At 39.2% G+C, this 22,934-nt stretch overlaps 1 protein-coding gene across 1 annotated transcript in view; it reads right to left on the bottom strand.

Moving 5' to 3' along the window:
- Window positions 1-22,934, bottom strand: part of lrrtm4l1 (leucine rich repeat transmembrane neuronal 4 like 1) — a 161,578-nt gene that overhangs the window by 100,359 nt on the left and 38,285 nt on the right. Inside the window, exon 2 of the mRNA XM_072454839.1 lies at window positions 8,065-9,695. Within this exon, the coding sequence (XP_072310940.1) occupies window positions 8,065-9,695 (1,631 nt within the window). The remainder of the gene's footprint in view (window positions 1-8,064; window positions 9,696-22,934) is intronic.

Raw genomic sequence — 22,934 nt, 5'->3', positions numbered from 1 at the left:
TTTTATCTTTATCTTTTTATTTTTTATTTATCTATTTTATTTTATTTCCCCCCCTCCATTCCCTATTAAGATAGGTGAGGAGTTTTTGTTAATGAGAGTTTTTTGTTTTGTTCATAAGAGTTCTATTAAGAGTAAGAGATAATCTGTCTTTCCTCCTGTTCTACTGCGTTGTAACAACGGAATTTCCCCTTGTGTGAATATTAAAGGATTATCTTATCTTATCTTATATATAAACCAAGCCTGTAAAACCGCCTATTTCCATTTGCGCAACATAGCCAAAATCAGAAGAATCCTGCCTAAAAACGAAACTGAAAACTTATCCATGCATTTGTAACGTCTAGATTAGACTGTAACTCCCTGCTCGCAGCGTGTCCTAAAAGCTCCATAAAAAGCTTTCAACTAATTCAAAATGCAGCAGCAAGATTACTAACAGGAACTAAAAGAAGAGAGCAGATTACGCCAGTGCTGGAGTCTCTTCACTCCTGACCTACAAAGCCATAAATGACATGGCCTCATCCTACCTCAAAGATGCTATAGAACCATATCATCCAAACAGAGCTCTTCGCTCTCAAAATGCTGGACTTCTCGTAGTCCCAAGAGTCTCTAAAAGCACAGTAGGAGGTAGAGCCTTTAACTACCAAGCTCCTGTGTTATGGAATCAGCTCCTGTCCATGTTAAAGAGGCCAATACGGTCTCTTCATTTAAGACCAGGCTTAAAACGTTCCTCTTTGAAATCGCTTATGGTCAGGCCAGTTAGGAACAGAAATATAAACCTACAGTTTCAGCTACGCTGCCCTAGGAGCAACTATGCTGGGGGAAGTGCTTGAGCAATATCCTCTGCTTCTGACTACTTATTCTATCAAACAATATTTATATTTAATTCTACTTGCAAACTGTTCATTGCCTTTTCTTTTTCTCACTCCCTTCCATCCCCGAGGACCTGTGGACCCAGATGCTCCTCTCCTGGTGAAGTGGTCTCTACCCCATATGGACGGTCCTTCATTTGCCTGGAAGAACTGGTTCTCCTCCTGAAGAACTGGTTCTCCTCCTAAAGTTGCTCCAGCTCCAGTCTCCCTCGTGTCCGTCTGTCCGTCTGTGAGAGTCAGATCTCTCCTTCACTCTGGAACTCCTCCAGGTTTCTATTTTTTCCCAAGGAGGTTTTTTGCAGTTTTTCCTGGCCGAGAAGGAGGGTCTAAGGACAGAGGACTCTGAGACATTGTCCCTCGCCCCCACGGACATTGCTTAATCCGTTTTTCACTGTTGCCCTCAGAGGCAACCGTTGTTGTGATTTTGGGCATTACAAAAATAAATTGAATTGAATTGAACATGCAAGAGTTTTAAGGACCAGAATTTATCTTTTAAATAAATGCATTCACTCATTATAGCTCAGTCATTAGTCTGTTTTAAATCTTGGTTTGAAATTTTATCAAGCAGCACTTTACAGTATGAGTAATAGTCTTCAAACACATTCAAATGTGTGATAAAGCACACACATGCTTTTTTTTTTTTAACAGAACCATGACCTTCCACAGTGACAGCAAACAAGCAAATATGTTTTCCACAAAATAAACTCCTTGAGGTGAAGCTTGCCAGCTTGTTGGGCTTTCAAACCACAAACTCGGGGTCTCCTTTTCACTGACCTGCACGTTGATCTGCTAACGCGTTAGCACTCATCACACCTCCTGCTTCACACTGGTAAAGAAGTGCTTTTATCAGGTTTTATGCTAAGTAGTTATTTGTGATGGGTTTGTCTTTTATGTTTAGATCATGGGCGTTTTTATGGGCCCTGAGCAAGATGCTTCCTGGTGGTCCTCAAAGGAACACTAAGTAAGATTTAGTTTTCTAGTTTAATGAACTTGACCAATCTGTATCCCCAGATACAAGATCAACATGTTCAAATAAACATATTTTGCAGATAACATTTTTAATGCTGACTATGTTAACATTGTCCACATTCTTTGTTGTAATTTGGTGTTTTGGTTCTCAAGACGATTATCCAATCAGAAAGAAGAATGAACCTCACATGAGTCTCACATTTGGGTTGCCAGTTTCAAAGCTGAAATCCACTTGGTTCACAGCAACTGCAGCCAATCATGAATCAGTGCTAGTGAAACCTGCAAAACACTTGAAGGTGTCTCTATAGCAGGGTAAGACACTGGCAAAACAGCTTCAGTTGTAATTGTAGTCCTTTTTTAAACCAGTAGGAGCGGAGGCTACACACGGTTTCTTACCTTCTTTTCTTTTTTCATGAAATAGAGTGAAATCTGTTTTTCCCCAGTACATATATATATTGTAAAAGCTGCTCTTAAGGTCAAAATGAGACCGTTGTGTGCTGTCTGTATCTATTGTAGAGTGTTTTAGTCTCTGTGAAGTAGGAAGTGAGCTGTTAAGCATGCTAATGTTTGTGACCGTGACGGTAAACTCTGAGAGTTGTGAAAAGCATGTATAAACTCATCACGGTGAATCATTAGGATGCACAGAATACAGTAGCTTACCTCCTGCACATTGTAAACCCTTTAGAATGAACTAATTTGGTCTTTCACAGAAAAACAGCTTGTACACTGCAGGTACACGGACATTTATACACATTACATGGATCACCTTTCTCCTCTTGGATGGGCTGTTTTTGAGTACCTGTGTTGATGAAATGAGTTGCTGTTTGCCGAGATACAGTAAAGCATCCTTCATCTCCCTCTGCGGTTTCTGTCCCTCACGCTAGCTCATTTCTAATTTAGCAAAAAAGAAAAAAAAGCTCCATGGACAGAAATGCAATAACTACAACACATCGAGGATCTCTGTTTATGCAGTTGTGCCAACTATTTATACACATAATGCATGCACAAAATGTACCAAAACCACTGAATAAATGTATATAGTACATCTCAGTAATGGACAGTTGGCTTTTGGGGGGCGTCTTGTGAGAGTTTGCCTATGCCAGAGTTCGACTCCAGGGACTTTTGTGTGGAGTTTGCATGTTCGGTGTTTGGGTGAGTTTCCTCCAGTCACTCCACTTTCCCCCTCAACATAAAATATGTACAATACACAAAATGGTGTCCTGACCAAGGTCACTGACCAAGCCGAGCTCTAGATTGGGGAAATGTTCACCTACAACAGCTCCTGTTGGTACCAGTTTACACAATTATCTGGGGATTTAGTTTGTGCCCTAGTTATATCTCTATGAGTTTTTTCAGAGTTGCGCTAAAAAAAAAAAATTGTTGATCATGTTGAAAAACTATACGTGATGTAACTACTTGTACTGTATTTGTAATGTTTCTGTTGCGAAGCTAACGCATGACACATCTCTTGTGCCTACCAGTTTGTCTCTCACAGAATGATGGCTTTGGTATTGAGGATTTATTCTTCAAATATTACTAAGAACAAAGACATAACTAACATAATATGGAGAATATCTCTTACCCAATTTATTTTTTTCGCCCTCTGCTCTTAGAAAATAGGGAGTGTCTACAGAGCCGCGGCGTTTGGCCGAAACTGCCATGTTATTTTGTGCCGCGGCTCCTGAAACTGCTGCGCTATTTGACCGGCCGTTTTAGACCGTGCCGGGTTAAAGGCGGTATGGACGATTTTTCGGCGATTTGAGAACGCAGGCGGAAGTGCGCATGCGCACTCCCCCGTGTGGACTGATACAACACACACGTGCGTTTGTTTATTAGCGCAACGGAGCGCATCGCATCCCTTGTCTCCCGTAGATTTCTGTCCACTTCTGCGTCAGCTCGAACTGTCTTTGTCCGTCTTCATTTTGCCCCGTACACTGAGGGAACTATATTATGATAGATCCATGCGCTTAGGCACGCGGAAAAGTGGGGACGAGCCTGACACGGCTGCAGGTGAGCGGTAGGTGCGTTTTATGATTGATACGTGGCAGGACTAATGATTATCCACGCCACGAGGAAATATGATAAAAGATTTGCTGAAAAAAATCGTCCATACCACCTTTAAGGTTAGGGTCAGGGTTAGGGTTAGGGTTAAGGTTAGGATTAAGGTTAGGGTTAGGGTTAGGGTTAGGGTTAAGGTTAGGATTAAGGTTAGGGTTAGGGTTAGGGTTAGGGTTAGGGTTAGGGTTAAGGTTAGGATTAAGGTTAGGGTTAGGGTTAGGGTTAAGGTTAGGATTAAGGTTAGGGTTAAGGTTAGGATTAAGGTTAGGGTTAGCCTTGAGGCTATAAGGCAGTGCCGCGGTTCCTGAAACTGCTGGGCCATTTGAGCGCGCCGCGGCTCTGCAGCCACGGCCTAGAAAATAACTCTGCAACTGAGTCCCAGTTGTGTCCAATCTGTTGTTTGGGAGGAATCAGCATCTCTCATTCCTCTCCAAGTAACTCTTCAATGACTGAATTATTTTTTATTCGACTGATCACCATCTAGAACCACAACACATAATAACTATGCTAATACATTTCCTTATTTCTTGGAAAACTGTAATCTCTATCATTTATTTTTGTGGCGACACTCCCAGTAACTTTTTGTTGGGTCTCCAGTTTTTATTTGTATGTATTTATTCCAGGATAGTCCTTTGAGGGGATCGTTCACTTTTTCAATAGGACCCCCTCAAAAAAGACATTTGCAATGAAATGAAGCTATCTTAAACTATTAAAATATAAAAATTATGTTTTTGCCTAATAAGTGTTTGCATCCTAGTGTTGCTCTATTAAAATAAATGAACAAAGTATTCCCTGAGGCTTCATGCTACGCTACAACCTGTTTATCCTTATTATCTACCATATAAACGTGTGCCCTAGCACCGCTCTTTATTTATAACATCAAAAGGTATGAATCATGCCATGCACATTTCAGTGTCAATGTCAAAATATGCACCGAATGAATCACAGTTGATTGAATCAAAGCTGAAGGAAAAGGGGCAGAATTAAACAGAACTTGCAAGTGGAAAAGATTAGACTAACTCACTAATACAACCCCCGCTAATTTAACCTTGCAAACAAATTTTGCAATTTGCCTCTATGAACTAGGCTTTTTAATCTGATTAAATCACTGTAAAGGGGAAAAAAAAGAAAAAAAAACTGAAAATGCCTAAAAGGTATCAAGCAAGAAAGGTGTAAGAAATAAATTTAATTTGTTTATTTGTAGTTTATTTTATATGATAAATAATAAGGTAATAATGATACCTGGTCAAATCAGTGAACAAAAACTAATTCTAATTGTAGATTTTAAAACGAATCCAGGACATTTCAGCACCAATTTTCTTGGAGTGGTTTATTGGCTTATTTACATTCCAATTACCATTCTTCCCTACACTCCTTTCACAATGCGATTTCAGTCACATATTAACAAATAAATTACTAAATAAATTGGGGAAAAGGAGGACAAAAATTCTTACTGAGAAATTCAAATAATTTGCAACACAAATACCAAAGATACTATTATTTCTAGTTGGCTGCTGAATTAATTAGTTAGAGCTCCAATAACTGTACTATGCATCCGGAAAGTATTCACAGCACTTCACTTTTTCCACATTTTGTTATGTTACAGCATTATTCCAAAATGGATTTAAATCATAATTTGACAAACAATACCTCATAAAGACAACTTGAAAAGAAGATTGTTCAAATTCGGAGCATTGAAAAAGCAAGAAAAAAGCACATTTACGGCAAGTATTCACTTTGCTATGACACTCAAAATTGAGCTCAGGTATATTGTTTTTACAGGGATCATCCTTGAGATGCTTTTATAACTTGATTGAAGTCCATCTTTGTCAATTCAGTTGATTGGACATGATTTTGAAAAGCACACACCTTTGTAGACCTTTGTAGACCTCCGAGACAGGACTGTATCAAGGCATAGATTTCTGCAGCATTGACGGTTCCTATAAGCACAGTCTAAATAGAGCTGGACGCCCAGCCAAACTGAGCAAACAGGAGAGAGGGACCTCAGTCAGGGAGGTGACCAAGAACCAGATGGTCACTCTGACAGATCTCCAGCATTTCTTTGTGGAGGGAGGAGAACCTTCCAGAAGAACAACCATCTCTGCAGCACTCCATCAATCAGACCTGTTTGGTTTAAGTGACCTCTCTTCAAGTAAAAGGCACATGACAGCCGCCTGGACTTTGCAAAAATGCACTTGAAGAACTCTCTGGTCTGATGAAACAAAGATTGAACACTTTGGCATGAATAACAAGTGTCACGTCTGGAGGACCCTCTCACAGTTAAGCATGGTGGCAGCAGCATTATGATGTGGGGATGTTTTTTAGTTGAATGCAGCAGTGTACAGAGACATCCATGAGGACAACCTGCTCCAGAGCACTCTGCACCTCAGACTGGGGTGAAGGTTCATGTTCCAACAAGACACAAACACTAAGCACACAGCCAGGATAACAGAGGAGTGGCTACAGGACGACTCTGTGACGGTCCTTGAGTGACCAACCAGAGCCAAGACTTGAACCCAAATGAACAAATGGCAGTGAACCAACGCTCACCATCTAACCTGATGGAGCTTGAGAGGTTCTGCAAAGAGGAATGGGAGAAACTGCCCATAGATAGGTGTAACAAGCTTCTAGCATTAAATTCAAAGTCTTAAGGCTGTATTTAGTGCCAAAGGTGCTTCAAAAAGATATTGAACAAAGGCTGTGAATACTTATGTACAAGTGATATTTTTATTCATTTTTAATAAAAGTGCAAATAATTCAAATAACCTTCTTTCATGTTGTCACTATGGGGTATTGTTTGAGGAATTTGAGGTAAATAATACATTGAATATATTTTGGAATAAGATCATAACATAACAAAATGTGGAGCATTGTGAATATTTCCAGGATGAACTGTAGATCGTAATTATTTTTCTAAAAAAAAAAGTGCTACTAAAGGTGAGGACACACTACACAACTTTTAGCCACATTTTTCTTAGGATTTTCAGTCGTGCTTAGTCAGTCAGTCAATCTCTTGAAAAGTGTGGACAGCAGAAAAATGCGACTAGACTCCAGCGCAGTCATTCAAACATATTTGAATTATAATCATAATTTTGGCCGTGCTTGTGTAGTGGCAAGTTTACTGACACACTGACACACACGGAGCCCAGCAGCCAATGAAAAGCAGGAGAGGAAACGCTGCGTCTGTGCTAAAATGATATATATTTGTCAAACAATGCCAACAGTGAGACACATGCTTAATATTCCTGCCTAAACATCAGATTATTAATACAGAAAGGGCACACACACTACTTTAACACTTTAATCAGAGCTGAACCGATAAGCACAAAGTGGTTCACCCCTCTTTCTCTCTCCTCCTGTGTGGCTCACGTCTGCCTCATAAATGATCCAAATGGCACTGATAAAATCCAACATCTTAAATGTCCATTTTAGATCACCCAGAGTAAGTCAGCATCACTGCATATGCCAGCTCTACAACTTGTTTTTATTGCTGCAACTTTTTTTTTGTCAGCCAGCGGTCACATGATCCTCTTTAACAAATTATGTCATGGAAAACAGCAGCCTAAATAATGCATTGATATACTGGGCTGTATAAACTAATAAAATAAGTTATTTTTGTTTTGTATTTTGTAGAGTAAAAATGTCTTGTTGTTAAGAGTCATGTAGTGTGGACCCTCCTCAACATTCTAAATCTCTAACAACTGGACAGTCGTTTAATGTGTCCACAGTTTAACTCGTTGTGATTTTTTCCGACCCATTTCTTATTCTAAAATTTCCAAAAGCTTTGAATTATCCATGTTATACTAGTTAAAATGTATTTAATGCCCAATGTTATTGTTTCTAACTATTCAAAGTCAAGTTAGGGAAATATGTATAAGCTGCTGTTTTCAATCTCTACACAACCAAGACTGTCCAAGAAGATAAAAAAGGAGAATGAAGGTGACATGTTTGTGTGAGAGGAGAAGCTAAAATCTAAATACTGTCACCATAGATTTACATTTCCAAAAATATATTAACCGACATGTGTGCCCATAATGTAAAGTGTGTCTACATGTGTTTCTAAAGTGATATTTAACATTGCATAACTTTTATAAAATATTTACCTTACTGTTGAATCTTTGCATTGTCATTTTTCTGATTTTACTTTTTTGGGGGATGCGACGGGTCATACCTCACACTCCCGGGATCTCGTCAGTGTGCAAGTGCAGGAGCCTGTGCCGTTGCCAAGCACTTCCAGCACCTCGGGACTGGCTGCAGGGTTGTAGCTCATATAATACTCTTGCAACTGGGAGCTGAGGTTCTGCTCCGGTTCGGGACTCTTTTTGCGGCGCTTCCGTCCCACCACGGACCTCTCCTGGAGCAGCCTAGTGGCCCCTGGGTACCGCCTCCACGCAACATACACTATTGTCAAAATGAGCGACATGGTAAAGAAAAGAGCCACACTACCAACCACCACTTTGTGTAGAGTCATGTGTCCATATTCCGGAGGTGGTTGGCGGCTCGGCCGTGGTTGGGGCTTTGAGTCTCTCGGATTCTTGCTCATGTGTCCTGGAACAGTTGGGTTGGGAATGGGTCTAGGCCTGTAAGGGGGTAGTGGATCGTACAAGTCTGTAGGTGCCATAGGCGGAAAACCACTTGTAGGAGCAAAGGTTGGTTCTGCGGTCGCTTCCGAAATGAGTTCAGACATCGGTGAGGGAGTTTCCGTCAAAATGTAATCGGTTTCTTCGCAGATGCCATGGTTCCTGGTAGCTTCCATTATCTTTTCCCCTTGGAGGAACTTGGGACTGCTGCATATCATAGTGGTGTCTTTAGTGCCACGGAAGTTCCGCAGCCAACCGACTAGGGGGCAAATGCCAGGGCTGCAATCCCAGATGTTGCCTGCAAGACTGATAGACGTTAGAGATATCCAAGCTGAAACGGCTTCCTGGGACACGTTGGACAGTTTGTTGGATTCCAAATTAAGAACTTGGAGATTGGGCAAGCAATGGAACACAGCGGGGTCTAAAGTTTGGACTTCATTCCCTGAAAGATCCAACTTTTGAAGGGTATACCAAGTCCACGGAAGGCCTTGGTTGACCACTCTGATACGATTCCATTGCAGATAAAGTGATCTCAAATTGGCTAATCGTGGGAACAGAAAAAAGTTTATCCGGGAGAATTGGTTGTGCTCCAAATGCAATTCCATAAGCTTCTGAAGGCCCAAAAAGGTGGTTCGGGTGAGCGCCTTGATCCGATTGTAGCCTAAATCCAAAAATTCCAAACTTCGACATTCCAGGAATGCACGGATGGGGATGTTTGAGAGACCATTTGATCTGAGATGAAGGTTTTGCAACTTTCTTAGACCATGAAATTGCCCCGGCTGAAGGACCTCCAACTTGTTGTAGGACAGATCCAAACTGCGAAGATTCGGAATTCCATGGAAAGTTGAATTGTGTAGCGACGTGATCCGGTTGGAGCTAAGAATAAGCTCCTTTAGCCTGCGAACCCCTTGGAACGCTCTACTGTCCACTGCAGATATCTGATTGTGGTCTAAGTAAATCCAAAGAAGTTGACCGAGATGGGCGAACTGGTAGGGTAGTAAAGTATGCAGTTCGTTGTAGCGCAATGAAAGTCCTTGGCATCCTACTGTGATGTTCTCCGGGACCTCCAACAAACTCGACGAATCGCAGTGCACAGTTTTACCCTCACATCGGCAGTTGTTGGGGCATGTGCGCTCTCCAAAGCTGTACAGGAGTGGGGCCCGCAGAAGCAGCAGGAGAGGGAGGAGCAAGTGTGCCAGGCGCCCATCAGACATCAGCGGACCTAAGGGACAAGAAGAAAAGAAAGTTTGTCAATGTGGTTTGTAATTCAATTGTATTTCCTAACCATAAGGCGATCACAGATGCTTGCTAGTATGTGGCATTTAAAATATAGATGTTAACTCTCTATGATGAATTATGGATGAAACTTAGCATCTGGTGGAAGACACTAAACATTTGTTGTTTCTGTTTTTTACTCATACTCTACTCTACTACATAATTCATAGTAGAACCCAAGGTGAGGTATGAAAGCTAAATACTGTAAGTGTTTGATGTTTTTTTATCATCCCAATCACAATAGTCTGATTATATTATTGTAATCCATCAAACATGTGTTAAAAACAGCCTGTAAAAGTGTTGTCAGACGTGCTTGAACACAACCGTGCACTATATTAAACAGTGCACTCTTTCCCTCTCCTCCTCCCCTCAGAGCGCATTAGTGAAACAAACTTTCCAAATGCTTGATGTTATACGGTATGACACTGTTGCCCTGTGTCTTTTCTTCCTCTCACTCATTTCATTTCTCTGCTTGTTAGTTATTAGAAACTGTCTAAACTAACTCCCCACTGTGTCCAAGGGAGAACTCGAGAGGAATTTTCTCAAAACGCGCCTAAATCAGCTTTAATAGTCTGAAAGGGAGCTGAATCCCAAGGCTGTTTGATGAGCCCAGAGGACAAAGAACTCTTAGAACACTTGGTCTGTGAGTGGGCTGTTCTGTCCTGTAGAAAAGTAAAGCGCTTGTAGACTCTTATAGACTCATCTCCAGGGATAATTAGGATGGTAGGAACGAGTTTGGACTGCTGCAAATGATTTTAAAAAGTCTCACTCTGTTTTTCATGTTCAAAACAGTCAAAATCAGGTAAAGCACCTTCAAAATAAAATCCATTTGTCATTAAATGTATTTTCTCAGCCACACCCTGGAGCTGATTGCGAGTAATGTTGCAGCCACTCTTTGCAGCTTTCAACATTTCAATAAAATTGAATATTCTCAAGGGGCAAGTATTTTGAAAAGCTCTCTTTTTCCCCAGCAGAAACTATGGAAATATCCTGCATATTCATTTGGAAGCAGCCCAAAGATCATTGACAAAAGCCACAAAAAGCCAGGATTAAAGCCTTAATCACTCATGAGTGTGGAACAGAGCGGTGGCCTGGGAGTGGATTTATACAGACCGCAAATGTGCGCTCAATAAGCAGTCTGACGTCTCTCTCTCTCTCTCTGGTAAATAAGGCAATTCTGGATGAAGTTTATGGGTGAAAATCTTGTAAAATTAGTTTTCACTCACCCTGATTAATTTCATAAAGTGCTTGATATGTTTTTATTTATTTTTCATGGTCAGTGCTGATTAGATATTTCAAAATCCAGAGCAGATGCCAAACTTTGCTAATTTCTTTGTGTTGGTTTGATCATTTTCCCCAATTACATGCTATAAAATTAACCCGAACTAACTGGTTGTAGTTTTCTCTATCATACTGTATCATTTGTCGGACTGATTTAATAGGACAGTGCAAACATAAGCCACCTCTGTAACATTAGTTCCAATACAAATATTCTACTTTTATTTAACTTTTATTCAACCACGAAAGTCTCAGTGAGATTCGGAGAGCTCTTTTCCAAGGCAGCCCTGACCAAGAGGCATCAACAACGTAACATTTCATGTAAAAAAGACACTTATGAGACAGATGATATGAAATGCTAGGGGCACAATTAGAAACAACGACAGGTCAATGATTGATGCATTTTCAGATCTTTAGAAAGGGAGTCAAAGGCTGTAGAAAGTAACCAATAAAACCCAAAAATAACTAACTAACTACATAATAACATTTTTATTAACTTATTGTAGACTTAACAAAACAGACCAAACTTTTTTGATGGATTTAATTCAATCACGGCCATATGTTGTTTGTGTTGTTTTTTCTGTCTAGTCACAACATTTCTACACCGTCATAACACTTACTCAGCGACTGTTTACGGCGTCTGTGCGGAGAACAGCTGTGCAAATGAGCAGATTAAAACCTACCTGACAGGTTCTCCTGTTGTTTTTCTAATCATGACTTAGTTTGGTGGCATAGAACCTGTGGTAAATATTGATCATAGCTTTACATCAGTGAAGTTGCAGTTTGTCAAGAAATAAAAATTTGAAAAAACTTGAAAATGACTTGAAATATTGCTGAGGTCTAAAACAAAATCCCTCTTTCTATGTCATCAATGTGCGACGTGCCATCGAAAACACAGAGACAGTTTGAACGATCATTCAACAAATGAAATGTGGTATCAAGTCATATTAAGTGTCAAATCATAACGGTTGAGGCCCTTGTTTACACTATGGTTGCTCGGTAACAGTTGTAGAATTACCTCTACATTATGTCATATTTCCTGTTCATTACAAACCAGGAAGCAAAATTATAAACTTTACAACAATTGTAAAAACTGGGGACAGAAAGGCAAAATGTGTAATAAAATGTGAAATATAATCATGTTGAGTGAAATGTGTAGTCTAGTAATGATTGAGTGATGAAGCCTCACGCAGTCTTCCAGGCTTGATTTTTTACCTAGGTTCCATTAAAATAGTCCAGAAATATATCCAAATAAGCCTGTTTTCACCACTTCTGCAGCTGGAGCTTGGCTGGAAGTCACGGTGTCTTTTAGTGGCCAATACAGGCTGCTGAACAGTACTGCGGGAAGCTTGGCTGTTCTTCTCCCGAAGTGGTGCAATCTGTGGCCGTGTTCAGAGGCCCGTTCATGCTCCGCTCTCTAACATGAGCTTTTAGAACCAGAGCGGACAGCAGCTTCTTTTAGAGGTCTGCACGTGCTCTGAGGACCACACAGCCTCAAACACATGGATCTATGCTCAAACCACGCTGAATAAACCTGTGTGGGACTCTTGTTTGCACCTGTTTGCAGGTTTTGCCCTAACTGAGCATGTGCAGAGGAGTGAAGCAACAGCAGTGCCAACTTTAAGCAAACCAACTTTTGTTTTAAGCTAAGGCTCTGTTCGTGTTTCTAATGATAAGACGGAAGTTAATTTGCGTAATGAATTGACGGTTGGTAAGGTTGTTTAGCTCAGTAAGATAGGCATTAGGCCTTCATGTGGGAGAGTGGAGTTTGAGTCTGACCTTTGCATGAACGTAAATGTTATCTGCTAAATATTGATGAACACCCAAGTCTGCTCGCCCATCCAAAAGTTATCATCATTATGAACTTGTGCAAACTTCGAGATTGCTACGTTTGGTACGGAAAAAATAAATAGGTTAGCCCTTACAAAAATAAGGGCTAACCTATTATGCTAAAATATGAATGGAAATAAATATCTAAATTTATAAAAAAAATATATAAAAATCTTGTCTTGTTTATGTTCACTTGGGGACATGCAGAAGAAACAGGTAAAGGGTGAGGAAAAGTGAACTGGATGGCTTTGATTATTGATATGCAAATGACATAAAAACTATTTTAATACAAAATAAAATGTCTAACTGAAATCATGCTTCAGTCAATTTGTTTCCTGTATATAAAGAATAAAATCATTGCTCCCTTTGAAGTATATTCCATCCACTTTTTCAATCCAGTTTATGCACTGCCGGTTCACTTTATTTAAATGTGTTTTAAAACAATAAACAGGGACTCTGTCAAAGTTACAGAATATGTTTGCATCTAATGAGCAAATACAAAGCCTAACAATTTTTTTTATTTTTTGTTCCCCGCCTGCCCTCCTCTGTTTTCTACTTCTCATTCTTTCTAGCTTTCAGGTAAAAAGGGGATTCAAACCCAAACCCGATCGCCGCCTCAGAAGCCCCAAAACGGCCTTTCAAATATCACTGTCTCTCATAATCACCACGTTTATCCAATTTCATTATGTAGTTTTAACCCAAATTACAAAGTTCTAAGTGAGGTAAAATCACCCAAAGTATCACATGCAACCACAGTATTCTGAGGTTGAAGAATACAATGAATGATATAGGATACATCACGTTACTTAGTTTGGAAGGACAAACCCTGTGGTTAATATTTTGTCATAGTTGTACATTAGTTACATTGCAATGTGTGAAGAAAGATGGAAAAATAAAATTTGAAAATTATAAGTAGTGCTGAGTTCTAAAACAGAATCCCTCTGTGATGTCATCAATAAGCGACATTTTATAAAACATGTAGAGACTATTTACATGCAACTGACACAAATAAACACACTTTTAACAATAATGTAACAAACAAAAAAAGGTGTTATCAGGTATTATTATTTGTCAAGTCATAACTATTGTGTAATTTATGTATGTATGTATGTATGCATGTATGTACTTATTCATTTATGTATTATTGCTAGGTAGAGGTGATTCCACAACTAAATCTATGTCACATCTGCTGCTCACGTCCAACCAGGAAGTACAAGTACCAAAATTGTAAAACTGGGGGTGATAAAGCCTTATAAAAACCTTATATTAAAAATATACTTCACTAAAATGTAATGGAAATTTACGGTACACTATAAGGACTATATCTCAATGCTTTCTTCTGTGAAAATATTTTTATCCATTGTGTCAAAATCACTTGACGATGGGAACAATGGGCATACGCTGTCCTTCTTTATTTCGGGTTTAACAGGAGGTGTGGACAAAGTGGAGCCGCAGGTGTACAATCATCTGAAGACAGGCCGAGGCTATCATTTACCAGAAATAACAGTGGCATTTTAAATTACATGTTCAAGGACCTAACCATGACACCAATAGTTTGTAGTTGAGATAATCTAGAATGTATTCATAATAATAAAGAAGGGAGGGATTTAGAGGTTGTTGTTTTTTTTTTTTTGGGGGGGGGGGGGATGCCATTATCTTTGAAGCTATAGTTAAAAAGATAATTTGAGTAAATTTATGCTAACAGAGAAGACAATGAACCGGGCCTCATTCATGAAGCGTCCTTACAAACAATTGTATACTTCAAGCATTCTTTGCATTCATAAAATATCATCATCAGTGAAAACGTTCTTCTGGAAGACCATTCAACTATTTTAGAATATTATCAATCCTATATTACAACCAAAAATTCCAATGTGTTCTAGTTATATATAATTATTACAAATAATCTTATGATATACGGACTGTGCGCCCCTCAATAAGTTGGTGACTTAAATATGCCAGACTGTCCTACTCTGCCCACCCCTTGGCCACGTCTGTCGCAAAATCTTGGCCTTCAAAGTTTGCCTTTGTTATAGAAGACACTTTCCAAAGCCATTCAACCAAAAATCCCCATTCCCTACTGAAAACCAGATTACACTTTGAACACCAAGGCAACAAGGCAATTTGAAATTTTGAATTGGTGCCTTTTTATCAGCGTGAGCAGACAGAAAACAAACAAAGTCATTCAAACTCGAGACAACAGCATCCATTGGCCAGAACCTCCGTGAGACTTTGTTCGTCTCCTGTAACACTTAAAATATGGAATTCCTTGTGGGTATAAACTAAGCAAATGCAAAGCCAGTGCAGGAAGAATGTCCATGTCTGCACTGCGGTATAATGGAGAACACTTTCACCTCATTGCAAGAAGGTCACTGGTTCAATTCCTAGCCTGTGTGACATGTATAAACTGAAGCACTTATCCTTAATTCATAATATCTAGCTACAAGTAGCTCATGTTATCTGTGGTAGCAGTAATAGAGAAGGGTCAGCAGTCGGAGGATAAATGGATGGTGTAGCCCGTATATAAAGTGCAGATATGTTTAAGTACAGTAAACGTTGCTACTGTGAGTGTCTCTTTGGAACTGCTATGCTGGTGGTCTGGGGGCCAAGAGATAAGCTCCTCTCTCTCTAACTGTAACTGCATGCTTTACATGCTTTACATGCTTTGGAATGGGAAGCCAAAAGTCACATGGCAATGTATTATTAAACAGAAGACGCAATATCAAGTTGTAAAGTAAAACATATTGATGCAATGGAAAGATGGATTTCATCCAAACAGAATCAAATTCAAATCAAAAGGCACTATTTAAAACATATTTTACTTGTTAAACAATGTATATTTTGTAGAAACCTTTTGGTAACAGTTCTCTTTTCGTTGCCTGGCCAGACAAGAATTTGTGCTGGACAAATGTGTAGGTACAATATCTATTTGGCCTGCAATATTGGCTCATGTGCACAAAATGTTCCATTTTGATGACGTAGCAAAAATATAATAATGATAATTATTTTTGTGATCATTGATTAGTATTTTAAACTTTACAAATCTGAGAACAAACACAAACAACTGTGAGGCAGAGTTGAATATGACTGATGAATTCAATTTTACTGGATATACTTACTAAAATAAGAAGAACTTAAACCTCTGTGATTATTACGAAGGGTTAATTATTAATCAATGTAGCGACCATTCAACCATTTCAACAAATAATACACTCAAACACGGAGCATTGAAAAAATACACTGCCTGTCCAAGAAAAGTCACCACAGAAAAAAGGATCACACGCTCTAATATTTTGTCAGACTGCCTTTAGCTTTGATTGCAGCACACATTTGCTGTGGCGATATTTCAAAAAGTTTCTGCAATATTAAAAGATTTATTTCCATCCAGTGTTACATTATTTCTCACACAGATCTTTTATTTATGATGAAGAGAGTGACCACAGCACAAAGTCTTCTCCAGCTCCTCCCAAACACTCTCAATGGGTTCAGATCTGTAGTAGATTAGCTTCTGCTTCTCCTTAGATGTTTTCTCTGTTCGATGTGGATGATTTGACCCTTCTCAAACACACTGACATATCCATGACCACGGGATTCGTCTTTCCACCTGGATGTTTCAGAAATTAGAAGCTGCTCAGGGTCGGGTTTAAATACTGTGTTGCAGCTGAAAGAGCATCACCTGCAGCAGTTCTCCAGCAGGAGGCTCAGACTTCTTAGTTGAATCCAAGACAACTTCTGTTTGGACAGGCAATGTATTTAGAGATCAATAAACACGCTAACTCTAAACAATAAATCATTATGTAGTTTTCTAATTTGTATGATTTTGTTCAGCTCCAACCAGAAAATATAATCATACAATTCACACTCACACTCTGACCTTTACTCCCTTTAGAGGAACTAAACTGTGGATCAAATGTGGCGTACTCCGATCCAGCTTGACTCCTTTATGTCAAAGTGTGCATTTTTGACCTCGGGCTTTCTTCTGCTGTGAATCTGACTAATGCGCACACTATAGAGCTGTTTCACTGCTCCGAAATGTGCCAGCACAGCTCCCCGGGCTCCTGTCTGAGGCCCGTTCTGTTCGTTTTGACAGCACCACGGCACCTTAACTGGAGCCGTATTTTATTCAAAAAAAACAAAAAAACACAAGAGCAGATTTAATTGCGCTTTGACGGGTGCAGTGTTGTGGGAAATGAGCAAGTGCTGGTAAAAACAAGGATGGTTGAAGTTATCATCAAACAAATGACATGGTTGAATGCGTTGTAATAATGCCTGTAGATAGTAAAATTGTGTGAGTTTTTTTTTAGTACAATTGGTCTCTTTCAATTTAAATTAAATCCAGACTACATTTTGCATTTATAAACTACTTGTGTACATCTTTGCTTGGGTCTTTTACGTACAAGAGTGTATACGTGTAGGAAATATGAGTGGGACTAAACAAAAATGCCATGAGACAATACAGTAGTAGTAATTTTACTTTGAGACAGACTACTACTACTTCTACAACTGTACTACCCAGGCAAAAACGCTTGCATAGGACACAAGAACTCTCGCTGCTGGTCATCATTATTGTCGTAGAATAAACTGAAGTAGAGTTGAAAGAAGAGGTATGATGCTGGATTTGTAAAACTTGTAGCTTAAGTACCGGGCCCCCGGGACCTGGAGACAGTAACCCTAAGAGATCGTACGGGTATTCAAGTCTAGTCTCGTCCAATAACGAGGGCTGAGCTGGCTGTGTTTGGCCTATGCTTCAGTATTTTCACCAACAGTTATTATGATGGTAATATCCGTCCACTATAAACCACAATATTGATCCAAAACAGTCTTAATGATAGAAACAGGTCGATTGACTTCTTATTCAAAACCTCTAGAACGGAGCCTCTTCGTAGTGGATTTCTACATAGGAAGTAGCTGTATAAAAGTTGTGTTGTGCCTTTTAGATTTCCATGTCTTTGTGATATATTTTTGGTAATTTATGTACAAGTATACGGGAGTACTTGAACACGGAGCACTTCTGAATTAACACTGAGGACACGCAGAGTGTTTTGATGTCTGGAGAAGGCTACAAACCATTCAGGCACCGTTGATAAGCGTTTACCTCCTGACCAGAAGGTTGCAGGATCAAATCTTGCTTTAGGCATATTCATCTTATTCAGGAAGTTTCCACGGTCACCCTCCTTCCGGTTATAAAGCTTTTCTAATGCTCCCAGAGAAATAGTACAATGTTGACTTGTCGGTGAACAATAACGCCGAACATTTTACACACATCAACCTACTTTATACAGTATAATATTTTAATTTGAAGGGAAGGAAGTGCCAATCAGTAGCAGTTAAGCTGAGGACACTCGACACGACTTTTAGCCAGATTTTCTTTTGATTTTCAGTCGCGCTCAGGCACTCTCAGTCATCACTAGTTGAGGTTAGTTGCAGTTTGTCTTGTGGACAGCAGAAAGACGTGACTAGACTCCGGTCGCAGTCATTCGATCTTCACGCTATGAGCAGCGGCAGGTTTACTGATTCTCCTCCACACTTGCAGAGCCCAGCGACCAATGACAAGAAGCGGAGGAGACAACGGAAACGGCGTCTGGGCTAACTCAGAGAGAACAATGAACAAACAACGTCAAGAGTAGAACGCATGCTTAAACATAATTAATAATACAGAAAAGACACACGTACTATTTTTACACTAAAAAACAGAGCTGAACCGATGAACAAACATTCACTGCGTGGTTCACCTCTTCTTCTCTGTTCTCCAGCAGTCACATGACACTATTTAACCAATGAAAGGTCAGGAAACACAACTAAAAAGGCATGATTGTTGTGTATTATTCACTGTATTTTGTAGGATAAAAGTGTCTTTAGTTTGTCAGAGTGGTGCAGTGTGGACCCTCATGACTGTTGATTGTTAAATGTGCCATACAACCACATTGCCAAAGAAATGTAACACTCTTATGCTGTTGCTACATCTGATAAAAAACAGAAGAAGGAATGCATTTTTTAAACGTTTGTCCTTAGTTTCCAGCAGGCTCAGTAGAAAGACAACTTGTTCCTCTCGATGTGAAGTGGGCTTTAGTGGCACTACTCATTTACACACGGGGCATAGAAAATAACCGTAACTTTACCTAACACGGGGTGCTACCAAAAGGCATTATCTGGGCTCCTCGACAAAATAGCATTCGCAGCAAAATCTCTATCGTTCAAATGACAGCAAACTAGTGCGTCGGCCGTGTAGAATCTTGAGGTGAAGTCGCTCGGTGATTTTCTGCACTACAGAGTCGGTACGGAGCTGACTGGAGTTGTTCAAAAAATATTACTGTGAGATAAGGGAGCATGAACTATCTTTTTCACAGATTTGGAGAGAGTAAAATCAGATTAGAACGAAGGCCGAAGTCGACAGTGTTCTGCAGGTTGTGTCAGAGTCAGGTGGAAAAAGCATGTGTATCAATGTAAATATAAGCTGTGGATGAGATGTTTTATCATTAAAGGGGTATTGATACTTTAGCAGTTCCACAGTTACCATGGTGACACGATGCACAAATTAAGAAACACAACCAGACATTTTAATGTTTTGTATAAACATTATGCAAAACTGTTTTTAGCTTATAATATTAATATTTATGCTAATTTATGCGTTGATCTCTATATTTTCTGACAAGGCTCTAAAGTTTCTCACATGTGGTTCATTCATTTTATTTATTAAAACCCCAATTAGAAAAGTTCTCTTTTTCCCTGTTAAAGCCTGTTAAAACACAAAATAAACAATAATAATCAATAAAATTAACCAATACATAAAAACACATTTGCACATACAATATGAGAGACAATTATATAAAACAAGTGCATTGGGACTGAGGGTAGTCCTTGACCAGTGTTTTAAAATCATTAAAATGCATAAAATGATTTAATTTAAAAAGTCTCTGTGTTATGTTCCACAGGAGGGAGCAAAGTTGATGAAAGCCCTTTTTCCTGTCTCTGTGTTAGGGCATTTTTATCTTACAATCCCATCGTATTGAGACCTTAAACGGTGAATACTTGAACTGATGTGCAATAAACATGATAAATAATCAGGCAACATGCCAACTAGAGCCTTTTACATGAACAAAAGGCTGTGCTGTTCTCTTCTTGCATCCAATGATTGCCGTCCTACTTTAGAATATAATTCACAGTGGTGAGTTCACAGAATCTGTCTCCTGTTGCTGTAGAATGCATATACTGTATATGATATCACCACATCTTATCTTAGAACTGAAAGAAATGTAGCCCGGATTAACGGTTTTCTACAGTTAAGAGGAAACACGTTTTATTTCTAAAGAAGAATGACGATCTGGCTTTAAGATTATCTGTCATCAACATATGTATCAACATACATTACATAGATGTATTTTTTGGGTCGCTAGAGTGTCTTTAGGAGAACAGTATACATTTTGTTTTATTTGAATTCATTGATCATTTTAAATTAACACAGTTGGATGGAGTGGTTGTCAGTTACCACAAAAGTTACCCTGGTTTTTCATAGTTTGCGAGGTTTGAAAAAGGTCTTGATAGCATTGGGTTCTTGCCTTGTTAAGTCATGGTAAATAAATAAATACATAAATAAATAGTGGTGAAGGGCGTTGCGCATGTGTGGATACTACCACTGCGGTATTGTGGGTTTTATTCCAGCTCTTGACCGTTTGCTGAATGTCTACCCACCCTCTCTCCCCATTTCACACTAAAACTGTCCTGCCAAAAAAAGCCTATGCCATAAAAATCTTGAAAAAGACCCAATGTATGGAACGGTACCAGAAAACGGTAATACAATGCTGGCGTTCTGTCTTTGATCCTCCAATCTGAGTCAATAAAGAATTTGAGATTTGATAAAATCTCAAATGATCTGATCCCAGATGCTTTTGCACAAACGTTGGTCTCTTACTACATCAACATGTCAAAGCTAACAACATCTGATACACCATTTACTCTTTAACAGGTATATTTTAGTATGAGCTCACGGTAAATGAAAACCCATCAGAACAGAAAAAGATCTTTAGTGTAATATTGAATGTGTGCGATTACAACAGAGATTGACATGTCTTTATCTAATGTTATGAAACTTTCTTAGCCAACTCTATTGAAGGTGAGACATTACAGGCAACATTACAATTCGCTCTCTTCATATAGGCGTGTGGAAACAAGATAAATTGTCCAATCTGTGCCTAAACTTTCCTTTTTTTTTTATCTCTTTTAATCCGCTCAAATCCTCAGATTTACGTACATGGGACATTGTCAATAGCTTTCTTAAAATGCATTTTTATCTCAGAGGGACATAAAGATCAGCAGTCAAAGGAGAACCTACACACAATCAACTTTACAGTCTTGTACTTCTGTACGAAACGTACAGAAGGACTTGTTGATATCTAATTCTAAGACGGATATGTTAAAGTCTAAAAAAGGCAACATTTGACATTTTAGGCCAATTTTCAGTCAGATTGAGTTTACTCTAAAACTAAATAAGATCTATAATGCCCTCTTTTTATCTAATATATGTAGAGAAAACGAACCAAGAAATTTAAACCTGGCTCTGTCCATTTTTCAGATTTAAATGTTCCAAATACTTTAAATTTTGAGCAATTTTATACATAAATTTACATTAAATTCTGTATTTCTATATGAAAACCTTATATGATCGCTACATTGGACTGTTGTGGTCAAAAGACAAAGCTCTTGATTTACCGGTCACTCTACGTTCCTACCCTCACCTATGGTCATGAGCTTAGTGTAATGACCGTGGAAATGAGCGGAGGTGTTCCGGGCATGTCCCACCTGGAAGAGGCCCCAGGACATGTTAGAGGAACTTATGTCTCTCTGTGTCCTGGGAATACCACGGCATCCTCCCGGAGGAGCTGGAGGAAGTGTCTAGGGTGAGGGAGATCAGAGAGACTGCTGCCCCCATGACCGGGGAATGGGATGGATGGATTACATGATCTTACATCTATGTGAGTAAACTACAGGAGAAGTTTCAAATTGATGAATTATAGTTGAATTTAAGATTTGTTTCCAATTCACCCTGTAGTGTTTCACCTCAACTTAAATGACAGCAACTGACATTTATTTATATCATGAAATTATTGTCAAGCTAACGTCTATTTTTGTCTTTCACCAATTGTGTCATAGTCAATCGGGACTTCAATTATAACTTACATCAAAGCTGGATTAGTGCGCAAATAATTCATTATATCATTGCATTAGGTTGTTTTAAATACACTAAAATGCTTCATAATTATGTAAAATACAGTAATACAAGATTTTGCCGTACAAGAAAAAACCCGCACTAACCACTATGTACAGGATGTACTGTAAACCACATTATTCAGACTAATACCAGCAGTCAGAGGTGTCACTCAGCATGGGAGGCAATTTTGCACTTAAGTAAGTAGCAAACAACCCACATAAAGTATATAATCACACAACCATGTACCTGACACTAGACCCATCACCATTCTGCAATCCGCTAGTGTTGGAATATAATTGAACCCTGTAGCGCTGCATCGTTTGCCAGGGACACAATTGTAAAAATGTTGCAGATATATTGTAGATTCAGATGTAGGTGTGACAAACTGGCCAGTGACGTCAATGGGAAGTGAGAAACAAACATAAAAGGGACAGTAGTGAGACATACGCGCAGCCTAAGCTAAAAATATATACGTTATACATTCTACCCAAGTCCGTCTGGGCTGTTTGGTTTCTCCCATACACAATAAAGCAAGGACAGTAGGCTATTCCTCCAGCTAGGTATACATTGAACAGAGCTGAAATAATAGGGTCGTACCGGTAGTCAACTGAAGAAATTCTTGGTCAACTAAAGACATGGCCTGTTCTTCAACTAATCAAAGAACTAGGAGCTGGCAAAAGCTCAATGATTTGACCAGATCTAATGTGTACGGGCAAGATGAGACAAAAGAAATTGCAGTAATGAATCGTCTGTAAAAAGCCTGATTAAACTCACAATTCACACACAAATATCAAGATCATTAGCAAGCTTCAGGATGAAATATCTCGAGAACTCCATTACCGTCACTTCAGTCCACTGCATATTAACGCTAAT

Source organism: Eucyclogobius newberryi, unplaced genomic scaffold (genome assembly GCF_026437365.1).
Source record: "Eucyclogobius newberryi isolate DKJ021-1_F unplaced genomic scaffold, fEucNew1.0.hap1 SCAF_2, whole genome shotgun sequence".
Classification (NCBI taxonomy): domain Eukaryota; kingdom Metazoa; phylum Chordata; class Actinopteri; order Gobiiformes; family Gobiidae; genus Eucyclogobius; species Eucyclogobius newberryi.
Note: the sequence above shows the minus strand (reverse complement) of the source record. Positions and strands in the feature narration are given on the sequence as shown.